We start from the raw sequence: 16300 nt of genomic DNA, 5'->3' as shown, positions 1-16300 counted from the left end.
GATGGAACATGAGGAAAAATCTCAACATTAAAGAAAATAAAATAAATTAACATAAAAATGCTACATCTAGATATGTTTTCTAACCTCTAAGGATTACAACCAAATTATGATAAATGTACTATATTACGTATTGGATCATTAAAACATGAAACTTTGACTTTACTATGTAGTTTACCAATAAAATGGTCTGACGGTGATGTGGACATTCACGGTATACATACAGTTGAAGTCAGAAGTTTACATACACCTTAGCCAAATACATTTAAACTCAGTTTTTCAAACTTCCTCACATTTAATCGAAGTAAGAATTCCCTGTCTTAGGTCAGATAGGATCACCACTTTATTTTAAGAATGTGAAATGTCAGAATAATAGTAGAGAGAATGATTTATTTCAGCTTTTATTTCTTTCATCACATTCCCAGTGGGTCAGAAGTTTACATACACTCAATTAGTATTTGGTAGCATTGCCTTTAAATTGTTTAACTTGGGTCAAAAGTTTTGGGTAGCCTCCCACAAGCTTCCCACAAAAAGTTTGGTGAATTTTGGCCCATTCCTCCTGACAGAGCTGGTGTAATTGAGTCAGGTTTGTAGGCCTCCTTGCTCACACATGCTTTTCAGTTCTGCCCACACATTTTCTATAGGATTGAGGTCAGGGCTTTGTGATGGCCACTTCAACACCTTGACTTTGTTGTCCTTAAGCCATTTTCCACAATTTTGGAAGTATGCTTGGAGTCATTGTCCATTTGGAAGACCCATTTATGACCCATAAAAACATAAAATTTTCCAAAAATCCTGTTTTTTTTATCAATTAGTATGTTTGAGTTAGAACAAATAATACAACAAATATTTTGGTTAGTCTTTTCTGGTGGATGAAACTGAAATTGCAACCAACTTTCTAAAGCTTGCTTAAAACAGCAATATTATGGAGATGATTTCCTTATCAAATAACTGAAAGTGAGAGGTTGTAATCTGAATAAATGGAAAAAAGCCATTCTTGAACATGGTTTGAGACATTCTTACTAATGTGCAGGAGAAACAGTATATACACTGCTCAAAAAAATAAAGGGAACACTTAAACAACACAATATAACTCCAAGTCAATCACACTTCTGTGAAATCAAACTGTCCACTTAGGAAGCAACACTGATTGACAATAAATTTCACATGCTGTTGTGCAAATGGAATAGACAAAAGGTGTAAATTATAGGCAATTAGCAAGACACCCCCAAAAAAGGAGTGATTCTGCAGGTGGTGACCACAGACCACTTCTCAGTTCCTATGCTTCCTGGCTGATGTTTTGGTCACTTTTGAATGCTGGCGGTGCTCTCACTCTAGTGGTCGCATGAGACGGAGTCTACAACCCACACAAGTGGCTCAGGTAGTGCAGTTCGTGTCTACTTGGTCCAAGCAAGTCTCTTCTTCTTATTGGTGTCCTTTAGTAGTGGTTTCTTTGCAGCAATTCGACCATGAAGGCCTAATTCACGCAGTCTCCTCTGAACAGTTGATGTTGAGATGTGTCTGTTACTTGAACTCTGTGAAGCATTTATTTGGACTGCAATTTCTGAGGCTGGTAACTCTAATGAACTTATCCTCTGCAGCAGAGGTAACTCTGGGTCTTCCATTCCTGTGGCGGTCCTCATGAGAGCCAGTTTCATCATAGCGCTTGATGGTTTTTGCGACTGCACTTGAAGAACCTTAAAAAGTTCTTGAAATGTTCCACGTTGACTGATCTTCATGTCTTAAAGTAATGATGGACTGTCATTTCTCTTTGCTTATTTGAGCTGTTCTTGCCATAATATGGACTTGGTCTTTTACCAAATAGGGCTGTCTTCTGTATACCCCCTCTACCTTGTCACAACACAACTGATTGGCTGAAAGGAAAGAAATTCCACAAATTAACTTTTAAGAAGGCACACATGTTAATTGAAATGCATTCCAGGTGACTACCTCATGAATCTGGTTGAGAGATTGCCAAGAGTTGCTGTCATCAAGGCCAAGGGTATCTACTTTGTATAATCTCAAATATAAAATATATTTATTTGGGTTAATACATGATTCCATATGTGTTATTTCATAGTTTTGATGTCTTCACTATTATTCTACAATGTAGAAAATAGTAACAATTAAGAAACTCTTGAATGAGTAGTTAAACTTTTGACTGGTACTGTATATATATATACTCAATGATGCAGACAATTACTTTGATGGAATCTACAATCTGTCTGCACTATTAAAGCTGATATACCCCCTAAAAAAGTATTTTTTAAAGTATAAAAAGTAAATAAAATAAGCATTTGCCCCTGTGCGAACTGTCTTCAGGAGACATTTGCTTCCACCTCTGTATTTGTTAGCCATCAGTTGGTTGTAAATCTATCTGGAGGTAAGTGGGATTTTTCTACATGCAATATCTATTTTTTTCACAAAATTGTTAAAAAGAAAATGAATTATCATGGTGCGTTCAGATAAAATTGAAAGGCTTCAGCTTTACTATATCAACTTGAAATGATATTGTGTTGTGTGTGTAGAATTGGTCCGTTTACATTTTCCCCATGGGACGGTTGGACGTGCCACAGTAATCTAAAGGAAAACCTTGCAAACAATCCTGTTAACAATAATAGAGCAGCATAGTCAAGGACATTACAGCAACAGAAAGCCACAAGTCATGCAGCGAGAACTGAGTTATTTTCCTCTGAGTGGTGAGAACAGCTTTGTGGGAGAAGATTAGATAGGGTTGAGGCTGTAATCATGTTCAATCCAGCGGTCCTGTGGGCTTCTTCATGCTGGCAGAACAACGCTCCGCAGGGAGCACAGAGAGGACACTGATCCCCAGAGCAACGCTTGACCTGACCGCAAGGTGACCAGAGGAGAGAAGAGATATGATGATTGGCTGACAGCCACTATCCTTTTGATCCATAAATGCGGGACAGGCTAGGGCGTTCAGCCAATGAGTGTTCCTTCATACTTACTGTAATGTACATACCACACACACTTAGTCTGTGCCTATACGGAACATTTCACAGGCAGATCTAAACTCAAGGGCTTGATGGAAGATCACTGTAACAAACAAGGGACAATTGTAATAAAACCACACTGTGACGAGGATGTTGTTGAGATTTGAATGTATTAGCTATAAAATCCTCTCACAAACACAATAAATAGTTATTTGATCATCTTTTAAACAATACTGGTGCTCAAACAAACCTGCATAGCTAGTTATCAGATACTATGTCAATACAGACTAGCTTTGTACCTGTAGAGATAGTAATACTGTATGGAATGGGTTTTTCTTCAGCGGTCTGGTAGCCTTGCAGGTTTGCTTGAATACCAGCCCTAGTCTGAAATCCATGTCTTGGTAGCAATGCAATTTTAATTGTAACACTGGTATTCAAACTTTTTCAGCGGGGACTATTTTGGCAACCCCGACTTTGAATACCACTCCTATAACATGTAAACTCTACTTTTATGCCTTTGGATATATGATGCGTTAAATGACCCACCTGTCCTAGATCACACAGATTATTCCCTGTCTAGTTTGGTACATACTGTAACTAACGTTTAAGAGCCATGAACTGCCATGCTTTCCATTTCTAGCATGTATGTAGGTCTTTCACATTCAAACTTCATGACAGCAAAAGGATGTAAACATTGGCCAAAACATTGTAGAAACAACATTGACAGAGATACAAGACATTTACATTTAACATCTTAATACTGCTAATTTATGCATTACTGTAACTATATAGAATTATGTATGGACTGTATGTTGTAAAGTAAAAAATATTTATGTACAGCATTAAAACATTTGAGAATGATTCACAATCACAAAAAGACTGCAAAGTTACAACATTTCATAAATACGTTTCAGAAGTGGCCCACCACTGTACAATGTTCTTTGTAAAAGAGACCTATCAAAGTAGATGACATGAAACTAGTGTCCATTCTCTTCTTTCAGGTTTCTTGCGTTAGTGTTTGTTGGATCCTTTTATTTGAGATTTCAGCCTTATATCTCTTCTTCAACTTTGTTGCAAATGTCCTCTTGACCAAATCATTTTCACCTCTATAAAAATAATGAAATCATGACCGTGTTAACTCTTTTCCTCTCAATATTTGATATGGGATAGCAATGACATTAACACATTTAAAGTGTGATTCAAGAACACTTACTCTTTGAGTGTACGCAAGGCAGAGCAAAAGTGAAGACACTCAAAGTCATTTGTCTTCAGGCAGAAGCACCGTCCCACCTCTCTCCTCAGTCGAACAGGGAAGGAGCCCACTCCATATGGCACTACCTGACTGGAGAAAGAGTTAAGGGAATGATGAGGTCACTATGTACATGCACTGATAAACACAACCGCTTTGAATTTTATGTATGTCTTTTTCAACTTACAAAGGGAACTCAGTGTTTTATTTTATCACAGCACAGAATGTCAGGAATTCATTTTTCAAGTGCTCTTAACGCTCTAGAGTCCAAGCCCTGTCTAAGCCGGGGGGCGGGGGGGGGGGGGGGGGGGGGGGTCTATAAGCAGCTAACATATGTACTTGTATTAAGATCATTTAGCTATTTGATGTTGTATTTTAAGACCCCTTAAGGTATCTAAAAATTATAGAAAACAATTATTGGATGACACATTGAATTTGGCATTACTGTTATTAGCCAATATAAATGCATTGAATTACAGATTCACAACATGGAACAACAGATAGTCCCGCCAAAAATCTAATTGAAGTTTGTTCTGAAGTGTCTGTCCTATATCTGAGAGATATAAGATCAGGAAACAATTTTTGTTTTATTTACATGTATTTATCCTTTTATTTTAGGTACTAAACTATCTCCATATCTACAGTTGAAGTCGGAAGTTTACATACACTTGGTTGGAGTCATTAAAACTCGTTTTTCAACCACTCCACAATTTTTTTGTTAACAAACTATAGTTTTGGCAAGTCGGTTAGGACATCTACTTTGTGCATGACACAAGTCATTTTTCCAACAATTGTTTACTGACAGATTATTTCACTTATAATTCACTGTATCACAATTCCAGTGGGTCAGAAGTTTACATACACTAAGTTGCCTGTGCCTTTAAACAGCTTGGAAAATTCCAGAAAATGATGTCATGGCTTTAGAAGCTTCTGATAGGCTAATTGACATCATTTGAGTCAATTGGAGGTGTACCTGTGGATGTACATCAAGGCCTACCTTCAAACTCAGTGCCTCTTTGCTTGACATCATGGGAAAAAAATAGAATCAACTGAGACCTCAGAAACAAAATTGTAGACCTCCACAAGTTTGGTTCATCCTTGGGAGCAATTTCCAAATGCCTGAAGGTACCACGTTCATCTGTACAGACAATAGTACGCAAGTATAAACACCATGGGACCACGCAGCCGTCATACCGCTCAGGAAGGAGACACGTTCTGTCTCCTAGAGATGAACATACTTTGGTGCGAAAGTGCACATCAATCCCAGAACAACAGCAAAGGACCTTGTGAAGATGATGGAGGAAACCAGTGCAAAATTATCTATATCCACAGTAAAACAAGTCCTATATCGACATAACCTGGAAGACCGCTCAGCAAGGGAGAAGCCACTGCTCCAAAACCACCATAAAAAAAGCCAGACTACGCTTTGCAACTGCACATGGGGACAAAGATCGTACTTTTTGGAGAAATGTCCTCTGGTCTGATGAAACAAAAATAGAACTGTTTGGCCATAATGACCATAGTTATGTTTGGAGGAAAAAGGGGGAGGTTTGCAAGCCGAAGAACACCATCCCAATCGTGAAGCACGGGGGTGGCAGCATCATGTTGTGGAGATGCTTTGCTGCAGGAGGGACTGGTGCACTTCACAAAAAAAATGGCATCATGAGGGAGGAAAATTATGTGGATATATTGAAGCAACATCTCAAGTTAAAGCTTGGTCGCAAATGGGTCTTCCAAATGGACAATGACCCCAAGCATACTTACCAAAGTTGTGGAAAAATGCCTTAAGGACAACAAAGTCATGGTATTGGAGTGGCCATGACAAAGCCCTGACCTCAATCCTATAGAAAATGTGTGTTCTGCCCTGTGGGCAGAACTGAAAAAGTGTGTGCGAGCAAGGAAGCCTATAAACCTGACTCAGTTACACCAGCTGTGTCAGGAGGAATGGGCCAAAATTCACCCAACTTATTGTGGGAAGCTTGAGGAAAGCTACCCAAAACGTTTGACCCAAGTTAAACAATTTAAAGGCAATGCTACTAAATACTAATTGAGTGTATGTAAACTTCTGACCCACTGGGAATGTGATGAAAGAAATAAAAGCTGAAATAAGTCATTCTCTCTACTATTATTCTGACATTTCACATTCTTAAAATAAAGTGGTGATCCTATCTGACATAAAACAGGGAATTTTTACTAGGATTAAATGTCAGGAATTGTTTAAATGTATTTTAAATGTATTTGGCTAAGGTGTATGTAAACTTCCGACTTCAATTGTACTTCCATTCACTTTTTTAACTAGTACCAGGACCTTATAGACCAAACCATTTGGATGCTACAGACAGAAGCCATCATGTTCGTGATAGTCTCAACTTTCAATAGAGTGGTCATAAAACAGACAGATTTTGGTTGGATTTTTTTTGTATGTTAATTAGATTTCCGCAGGGACACAGAAATTGTGGGCTAAGGGGCTCTTAATAGCTCAATATCCTATATTATATCTCTATTGGCACCCACAAAATGCTTTTATAGAACCAATGAGACAGATCACGTAAATAAAGCTGCATGGCTCTGAAAAGCTGGGCAAACACTTGTGTCTAGTGAGTCTCGAGGGTATAATGTATTAAGCCTGTCTTACAGGACACATAGAGGACGCCAGTCCGCCATAACACATTTATATATCCTAAAGCTGCTGCTTCATTGCTCTGGATATTAACCTGATCCTGAAGCCAACCAGAGCCAGTCTGCCTGCCCGACATGATGGCTTGTTGCCCATCTCATGCCTGGGACATGTTAACAAGACCACACAGTGAACTGATTCCAGATGCCATGCACGACTCAAAGCATCCCCATCAAACAGGGTCACTCCTCCCTGTGTTCTCCACACACCGTCACACACATGCACACACACACACGCACACACATGCACCCATCTGTCTGTCTGTCTGCCTGTCTGTCTGAGCAGCCAAAACATCTGCATTCCATATAGTGTTTTTGGCAGCTGTTGAAAGGTGACCCTTTCATTTCCCCTCTTCGTCTCTTTCTCTCTGTTGTAGTTTAACCTCAGTATTTTTGGATGGTGAAAGCATGTCTCTTCTCTTTATAAACTGTAAACTGTCTTAGTTTCTAGAGTTGAAAGTAGATAGCTTGAGTCAACAGAATTGAGTAGAAACCATGCAGAGTCTCAGAAAATGCAATGCTGTTTGGAAATGAATGATCATTTGTGAACATTCATGTGACATGAAATATCAGTTCCTAACTACTGATTTCAATTCTTCTGTTTCAGTACGTTTGGTAGGAGGAAATGTGGTATTACCAATGAAATGATAAGGATCACATAATTGCATACTACTACTATGACTCCATGTTTAAACATAGCACAATACCTACCCTATATAGGTATTTGTCTTTAGTAGCTGGTTTTGGCAAACCATTGGAAAGTATATTGGCAAACTTATAGAAACCTGGTACTTCCAGAACACATGAGGAAACAAGGAATTAAGAAGAGAGGGCAGATGCCCTAACCGCTCCTCTAACTAATTGAATGTGGGATATTTGGATCAGGAAGTACTGTATGTTCACATCCAACGTATTGTGGGTCGACTGTAATGTTGAAGTTCACTGGTATTTGCCTTTACTCGTGTTAAACAAGAAGCTTCAGCAGGAAAGAGTTGAGAGAGAAAGTCTGAGTTGATGATAGACAGTAACTGTCTCTTATTTTAAATTAAATCCTTGACACTGTGGTTTTGAGTTTTACGAAGTACCACAAATCATCCAGCTCATTACACTCTGATGTGATAATAAATCACAAAAAATCCCTGTGGCTTCTCAAGAACACTGTCCCAACATTTTTTAAATGTAACCTTTATTTAACTAGGCAAGTCAGTTTAGAACAAATTCTTATTTACAATGACGTCCTACCAGGGAACAGTGGCTTAACTGCCTTGTTCAGGGTCAGAACGACAGATTTTTACCTCCTCAGCTTGGGGATTCGATCCAGCAACCTTTCGGTTACTAGCCCAACACTCTAACTACTAGGCTACCTGCCACCCCATATCATGGCTTAATATGCAATTATAAACTGGGTGGTTCGAGCCCTGAATGCTGATTGGCTGACAGCCGTAGTATATCAGACCGTATACCACGGGTATGACACAACAGTTATTTTTACTGCTCTAATTATGTTGGCAACCAAGTTTATAATAGCAATAAGGCACCTCGGGGGTTTGTGATTATGGCCAAGATACCACAGCTAAAGGCTATATCCAGCCACTCCTCGTTGCGTCGTGCTTAACTACAGCCTTTAGCCCCCACGAGCCTTATTGCTAAAATATACTGTACAATATGGCTCAATATGCAAATATGATACAGCGTGAGAAATGATAATTAAAATGTTATGTATCTCCACCTTTGCAATATGTCCAACTAAACTAAGTACAGACAAACGTCTCTGTTTTCACAACACAGATATCTCTGTTGTAGATATCTTTCTACCTACGTTTTGTTTATGAGAGGGTGAATTTGAGTTGTGCTTTGAGATGTTGTTCTTGATGAACTCACCTAGGAGTGTTGACCCAGACGATGCCAATGTGGCAGAAGTACACACATTCTTTATCATTCAGGTTCTCACAGGAACAACGCTTCTCCCGCCGTAGGGGCCTGTAGATGAGCTGCATCACAGGGCCCTCCTCTGGACCAGGCTCAGGGCCAGTTGAGTCTGAGTATGCTAGGAGAGAAGGAACAACCCCATGAATAAAGCATTATATCAAAATAATATTATAAACTGATGAAACTTCTACAAGGACAGACGGTACAGAACTGGGAGATTGCAGTCACTCCATTTTCATTCGTTTCTGAAGTATGCACTGTAGATGCTGTTCTAATCTCCACACATCAGCCCCATTTTACTGTATGCTTCTCAAAAGTGCCAACAGTCTATAGAACAATCCACTTTTTGACTGGCCTCCAGCCCATCTCACTGCCTATAGCCCATCTCGCTGCCACTGGGCTGCACTTGCAAAACACCGGAAGGCTAATTATCACTGTGAATTATTGTAATGTTTGTATATGTGTCAATTAATGGGTTGCCAACTTGCGATTTGACACCAAAAAATGACACATTCATTAATTAATTAATTCGATAGCTTTCATCCAGCCCTCCGAAAGACACTGATTATCACTGGTTATTAATTTGATGTCAGTCAGACACAGTAGTACTCCCTGATAGCCGATGTGAAGTCTAGATTATGTTGCCACTCTATGTGCGCTCTAATAGATACAGGGGATTTTTTTTCTGATACTTCGACTGTCTACCCTGATAGTGGTACTGTCTACCCTGATAGAGCTACTGTCTACACTGATAGAGGCACGGTCTACCCTGATAGAAGCACATTCTACCCTGATAGTGGTACTGTCTACCCTGATAGAGCTACTGTCTACCCTGATAGTGGTACTGTCTACCCTGATAGAGGCACGGTCTACCCTGATAGAGGCACGGTCTACCCTGATAGAGCTACTGTCTACCCTGATCGAGCTACTGTCTACCCCGATAGTGGTACTGTCTACCCTGATAGAAGCACATTCTACCCTGATAGTGGTACTGTCTACCCTGATCGTGTGACTGTCTACCCTGATAGTGGCACTTTCTACCCTGATAGTGGCACTTTCTACCCTGATAGAGCTACTGTCTACCCTGAAAGTAGCACTTTCTACCCTGACAGTGGGACTTTCTACCCTTATATTCGTACTGTCTACCCTGATGGTGGCACTGTCTACCATGGTAGTGGTACTGTCTACCCTGTCAGTGGCACTGTCTACCTGATAGTTTCACTCTCTACCCTGATTGTGGCACTGTCTACCCTGATAGTGACACTGTCTACCTATAGCTATTATTTTTTCCACATCTAACCCTAATATATTTCTCACAGCTTTGCATTTTCTCATGTCAATTGTATCAAACTGTTACACCCTGTAAAGGACTATAGTTCAATAAATGTGTTATAAAACTAAAGTGGTGGAGAATCCCAAATGCCATGTGGATTTGGGTTCACCCCAATGAGTCAGTGGCGAACCACATTGTACCCTGCACAAGTTCCTCTAGTGCATTCAGGAGTCTGCTGGTGCAAGCCACGAGCGCAGCGTCCAATAGCTGGGCCTGTCTCTGGCTTTTTATCACTTGAATGAAAACAGATTTCCCTTGTACACCCAAACGGGGCTCTCAGCTCTTCATAAACAAGTCTCATTGAAAATCCCCTAATAGTGAGTCTGATCCTACAGGTGTTCAGGGATTTACGTAAATGAGATTTGATTGGCGTAAATAGCTGAGGTAAATCATCTCCTGAACATGAAACAGTTTTTTTATAGTGGATTTGTTACTTTAGACTCCTCAGTGTAGAACAGACGCCCGGCCCATGGATTGTATTGTATTGGCACTTAGCATGGAAATATTACGCTACAAGCCTTGCATGCCTCCTGAGATGCCATGTGATTGCCAAGCAAAATTTAATTTAGCGACCTGTTTGGAGAAGTGAGCATTCACTGCTTTAGAGATACAGGAGTTGATTGCCAAATACATCCATGAAATTACTATTTAATCCATACCATTTAGTTCAAAAACCATCTCTGGCAGAATTTTGAGGCAATATTGTCAGAGCCCCTGGCCCTGTGCTTTTACAAGATTAGTTCTGGATATAACAGGATAACCTACCACAGATTCTATCCCTGGTAATCCTGTATATATACACATATGGTCTTCTTTTTGGGTGGCACAGTACCACAAGCAACAGTGGTGCTGTGTATAACAGGGTTTATGGATTCCAGAGATTGCTGAACTAACCAATGTTAATCTATTATTATCATGTATAAGAAACAATAAACCAAAGAGTGTACTTTGACAACGCCTAGTCAACCATGACACAGGAAATAGTTTTTAGAAGTATCTGTCTAATCAAATCCATAATAATGATCCATGTTAACCAATGCTCCTAGATTCCCTGACTCATCTAATAAAATAAGAGAGGACTTTTTTCCCCCCTTCATAAAGTCTTGACTTTGACATATTATCTACAAGCTGTCTATCCATATGACTTGGATTGACATTTATGGGGAATGTCTTTCCTGGTTCAGATCATTGGGGTGCTGTGAAATGTTAGTCCACCACCAGAGCTGAATCCCTGTTTCCTCCAGCTAAAGCCTTCTACAGGAGTGAGGGGGGGTTGCCTGGAGAGCCGGGTATAGAACGGACTTCTGTTCTGTGATTCCTAAGGGAATGTGCAGCACACATGGTCAGCAACACATAATGTAGAAATATTCAGACCAAAAGAGCAGCATATTTTTGGAATATGCTAAAGGCGTTGTTCAAATTCCTCAAAAGTGCTGCATGATATAACTAAAACCCATTGTGAACACCTGTTGCATCTTCTGATCTAGAGATATGACCTGCTGTATCTCAAGATACGGTATCTATAGAGAGTACTTATCTCTAGATGGTTACCTTTTACTTTTGTTTGTGTCCTGACATAAGACTTTCAGTTTTCTCCTTCTTCGATCAAGGAGTTTGTAAGTGTTTTGGACTTCTCCCTCTGATTAATATATGGTATTTAGCTGTCCCTGGTAATTTAAGGGCCAGGTTGGGTATTTAATCAGAACACTGTGGTTTACATTAGCTTGCACATAAATCCTATGGTCAATCAGTCTCAAGAAAAGAACTTTGGGTGGTCAGTATCTGCACATTTCTCCTATCCATTTCCCTTTACCTGTACATATATGATATCATCCAAAGTTGTAAAGTACAGATGTGTTTTATCGTTTGAGTTCAGAGGGAATTTTTCCCTTTGTTTTGAAACGTGTACTACATAACACTGTCCTCATTCGACATAAGCTCAAAAAGGATTTCAGTTCACAACATTGCATCAGCAAAGATTATATCATAGGTTAGTTATGCTTATGCAAACAATTTCTCTCATCTCATACAGAATATTGTAACTCTTGAGCAGGGGATGTGAGCAACAGTTGTCAAAATAATATAAAACAGGCTGTACAGTTCCCAGTAGACAAAATAAATCCAATTGAACCAGCTTTTGAACAACACACAGTAAAAGCAGACAGGCATCTGCTCACAGGCATGGCCAACATGAGGGCTCACTTACCTACTACATGTTGTCTCTATTAAACCACAGCTTAGGTGCAACAATTACACCCCGCAGGATAGTAAAACACACTTTATTCCAATTGAAACAAAAAACACTCAATAATAATGTAAACATCTGTACTATCAGGAGAAAGTCTTTACCTTCATGCTCCAGTATCAAAACCAAAGTAGTGGTCAGGAAGTAAAAAGTGGTGAGATCCATTATTTTGTTCCAATGAGTACAAACAGTTCCAAATTCAAAAAAGATAGTGATAATTTCTCATTGAGACACACAACAGGCAGATAGATCCAGAAGCAGGGATCAGTGAGAAGCGGAGCTCAGAGAAGCTCTGGAGTCAGTCCCAGGCTCTGGTCTGGTCTTAAGCAGCAGTACCTCAGACACCTCAAGCACCACCACACCCTCCCTCCTCCTTCCCAGACTCTGTCTCTGTCACTTCTGTTGCCTCTTCTCTCCCAGGGCTACCCCCACAGAGTCCCACACATGGACAACAGAGTCCCACACATGGACATGTGTGTGTGTGTGTGTGTGTGTGTGTGTGTGTGTGTGTGTGTGTGTGTGTGTGTGTGTGTGTGTGTGTGTGTGTGTGTGTGTGTGTGTGTGTGTGTGTGTGTGTGTGTGTGTGTGTGTGTGTGTGTGTGTGTGTGTGTGTGTGTGTGTGTGTGTGTGTGTGTGTGTGTGTTGTAGACCTCTGCCATGTGCTACAGGCCTGCCAGTTACTGATAACATACAGCAGGAAGGAGCTACCTTGTGAGAAGATAGTTCTGGTCCTGTAAAGTGTTCTCCCACTGACCAAAAGGTGTGCTGAAGATGTTGTCACAGTCCAAGCCAGGTGGGACTAGATTAGAGCCCTGCTATGAGTTCAGGACCAGAGAACTAGGGAAGCAGATGTTTTAGTGGGAAGGTAACTGGGGAATAATGGGTTGTCAGACTCCCAGCAGGCAGTGGATTTGGAGGCTATGTTTGGCATAGAAAGGTCTAAAGAACAAAGTCCATAGAACTAGAAAGAAAAAGTATTTGGAAGGAAACCCCTCAACTTCATACGGGGAAGCTGTCTAGCACCATGTCTTTTAGCCAAACCAAGGAAACCCCTCAACTTCATACGGGGAAGCTGTCTAGCACCATGTCTTTTAGCCAAACCAAGGAAACCCCTCAACTTCATACGGGGAAGCTGTCTAGCACCATGTCTTTTAGCCAAACCAAGGAAACTCCTCAACTTCATACGGGGAAGCTGTCTAGCACCATGTCTTTTAGCCAAACCAAGGAAACCCCTCAACTTCATACAGGGAAGCTGTCTAGCACCATGTCTTTTAGCCAAACCAAGGAAACCCCTCAACTTCATACAGGGAAGCTGTCTAGCACCATGTCTTTTAGCCAAACCAAGGGAAGCCCTTTGTGGTAAACCAACATTTTAATTAAAACAAAGAGTCAATTGAAAGATCTCAATCTGTGTTCCAGACATGTTGATAATTGCTCTGAGCCAGGGTATTGGGTAACGTTTTGCTGCCTTCAAAATAGTTGACAGTACTCACATATTCCACACTTTAACCTGTGCTTTTGTTTGTTAGATTGTTTATTTCGTTTGTACATCACATTTTGATCCTATCAAAGCCTAATATCATTGTTGGGGGTTGTGTGGGATCTATAGAAACTGTGAAGGTGACCCTGGTGAGTAACCTAATCCTTAGAGACCCTCTGCGTGAAAGTTTCCTTGAGCACTCTTCAATGGGGCCTGTAACATGATCACAGTAGGTGTATACTGATGTATTCTGAGTCACTCCACAGGGGCTATTTCTTCCCACCCTCACTCCCATTTAGCAGAGTTTTAGACTTCTCATTAGTTGAGATTAGGCTTAGTTTTACATTCAGGAGAGATAATTAAAGGCTTGGCGAAACACAAAACAACATCTTTGCTCAGTGTGCCCCTGGTTACAGCAATTAGATACTTGAGGTGAAATGAGGTGGGAGTGGATGAAGGGGGTAGGGAGGAAAAACACTTCCGAGACTTTTCAGCCCAACTTTTCTTCCCCAAAGGCTGCGGAAGGGATTTAATGACCAGTATTTCATCGACTGTCAGTACATGTGGCCACTCACTCACTTAGGCTCCCAGGGTTAGCTCTGCAGGGATATCTCAACAGTGCATGCAGAATGTAAAAAATAAATTTACCCTAAAACTTAAGTAAAGGGCTTAGATTACTGTTATGTTTTGATCAAAGGAGAGGCAGAAAGAAACATTGAATTTATTTTTAAGAGGTATGGGTAAGGGACAGTTTTATGTTGTGACTCATAGGTGTGATCCCTTGGTGTTGTGACATCTACAGTATCTACTGGCTCAGGGGACTTCACCGTCATTTCTCATTATTTCAGGATTTGTTTTATACAAGACAAATTTTTTGGAAGATGTTTTTGTCTTTCTCTCCTTCTCTGTTGAATGTTTTCCATCAAATCTATAAAATCCCCAAAGCCGTCTATTAAAATGTCTAATAGAACGTTAACTTCAAGTGGCGGATGTGTTGGATGTGTTGTGTTTAAACTAAGTCAAGAAAAAACTGGATCATCTCTTGAAGACTTTGTGGATGATCAACTCCTTGCAATTAGAGCAGCTTGATGACTCCCTCCATTTCACTCAGATCATGACAACCACCTGTGATAAATTATTATTGGGTGATTTAGTAAATGGCAGCTTTGGGCTTAGGAGGACATTCTCAAATTTCCCGAGGACAATTACTCCATTGACCTCCAACCACAATTAGACTGTCTACACATTCAATCACTCCAGGGCAGTCACAATCAGTCAGTCACACAACCACAGGGTCGTTCCACCAATTATGTGTCTTTTGAGTAGTGTAACTTCGTGGGGGGAAAAAACATTTTATTGCACCTAATTTTAACATTCTGTCATAAAGAGCACATGTTCAACTTAATAAAAAACATGTTTTCATATCTCAAGAGGTTAAAAAAAATGTATCCTATAATAAGTACCTAGTAAGTGCCAAATAAAGTACCAGGGTTGACAACTTCATCTTAAATCAGCCATAAATCCCCTTGTGATAGCAGGACTGAACGCTTCTTGTTGTGTGCAAGATGGAGTGGTAATTGAATGCAAGCTTCACAAAACATTTTAAATTGTTAAAAGACAAGAAACTGGAGAAAAGGAGTAGAAACAGCTCACCTGCTTTTACACTGTTATTTGTCTCAGGGCTGCCAACTTCTGAAGAAACGTTGGAGTGAGATCTGGTTTTTGAATTTCATTGCTGCCTGGCACAACCACTAAATAAAACATTTTACTTTTTTAAAGCTAATTTACTGAAATTCTACATCTTTTGACATGACTTAGGCCAATGACCAGGGTGGAAAATAAAAAAAATACAAGCCACAGGTCAGGTGTATTCAGGATGCTTTGAACATTAAATGAACACTCAAAATTGTAATATTAATGTTTTATGGAAGTGGGTAACCAAATCATAGATTGCAGTGTCCTTGTCCATAGACTGTTTTCAAGGTAAGGACACAAACTAAATACACTGCTCAAAAAAATAAAGGGAACACTAAAATAACACATCCTAGATCTGAATGAATGAAATATTCTTATTAAATACTTTTTTCTTTACATAGTTGAATGTGCTGACAACAAAATCTCACAAAAATTATCAATGGAAATCAAATTTATCAACCCATGGAGGTCTGGATTTGGAGTCACACTCAAAATTAAAGTGGAAAACCACACTACAGGCTGATCCAACTTTGATGTAATGTCCTTAAAACAAGTCAAAATGAGGCTCAGTAGTGTGTGTGGCCTCCACATGCCTGTATGACCTCCCTACAACGCCTGGGCATGCTCCTGATGAGGTGGCGGATGGTCTCCTGAGGGATCTCCTCCCAGACCTGGACTAAAGCATCCGCCAACTCCTGGACAGTCTGTGGTGCAACGTGGCGTTGGTGGATGGAGCGAGACA

General features: G+C 40.1%; 1 protein-coding gene across 1 annotated transcript; it reads right to left on the bottom strand.

Annotated features, from left to right (window-relative positions):
* Positions 1–382: 382 nt before the first annotated feature.
* Positions 383–12747, bottom strand: si:ch211-202p1.5 (uncharacterized protein LOC103909337 homolog). Its single transcript, XM_055872731.1, has 4 exons — positions 12488–12747; positions 8758–8923; positions 4165–4293; positions 383–4057 (listed from the first exon to the last, which is right to left on the bottom strand). The coding sequence occupies exons 1-4, from the start codon at positions 12546–12548 to the stop codon at positions 3949–3951; spliced, it is 465 nt and encodes a 154-aa protein (XP_055728706.1). The 5' UTR covers positions 12549–12747; the 3' UTR covers positions 383–3948.
* Positions 12748–16300: the final 3553 nt, after the last annotated feature.

This window comes from Salvelinus fontinalis, chromosome 20 (assembly GCF_029448725.1).
Source record: "Salvelinus fontinalis isolate EN_2023a chromosome 20, ASM2944872v1, whole genome shotgun sequence".
NCBI classification, from domain to species: domain Eukaryota; kingdom Metazoa; phylum Chordata; class Actinopteri; order Salmoniformes; family Salmonidae; genus Salvelinus; species Salvelinus fontinalis.
The sequence above is the reverse complement of the archived record's forward strand: the minus strand, read 5'-3'. Positions and strand labels throughout refer to the sequence as shown.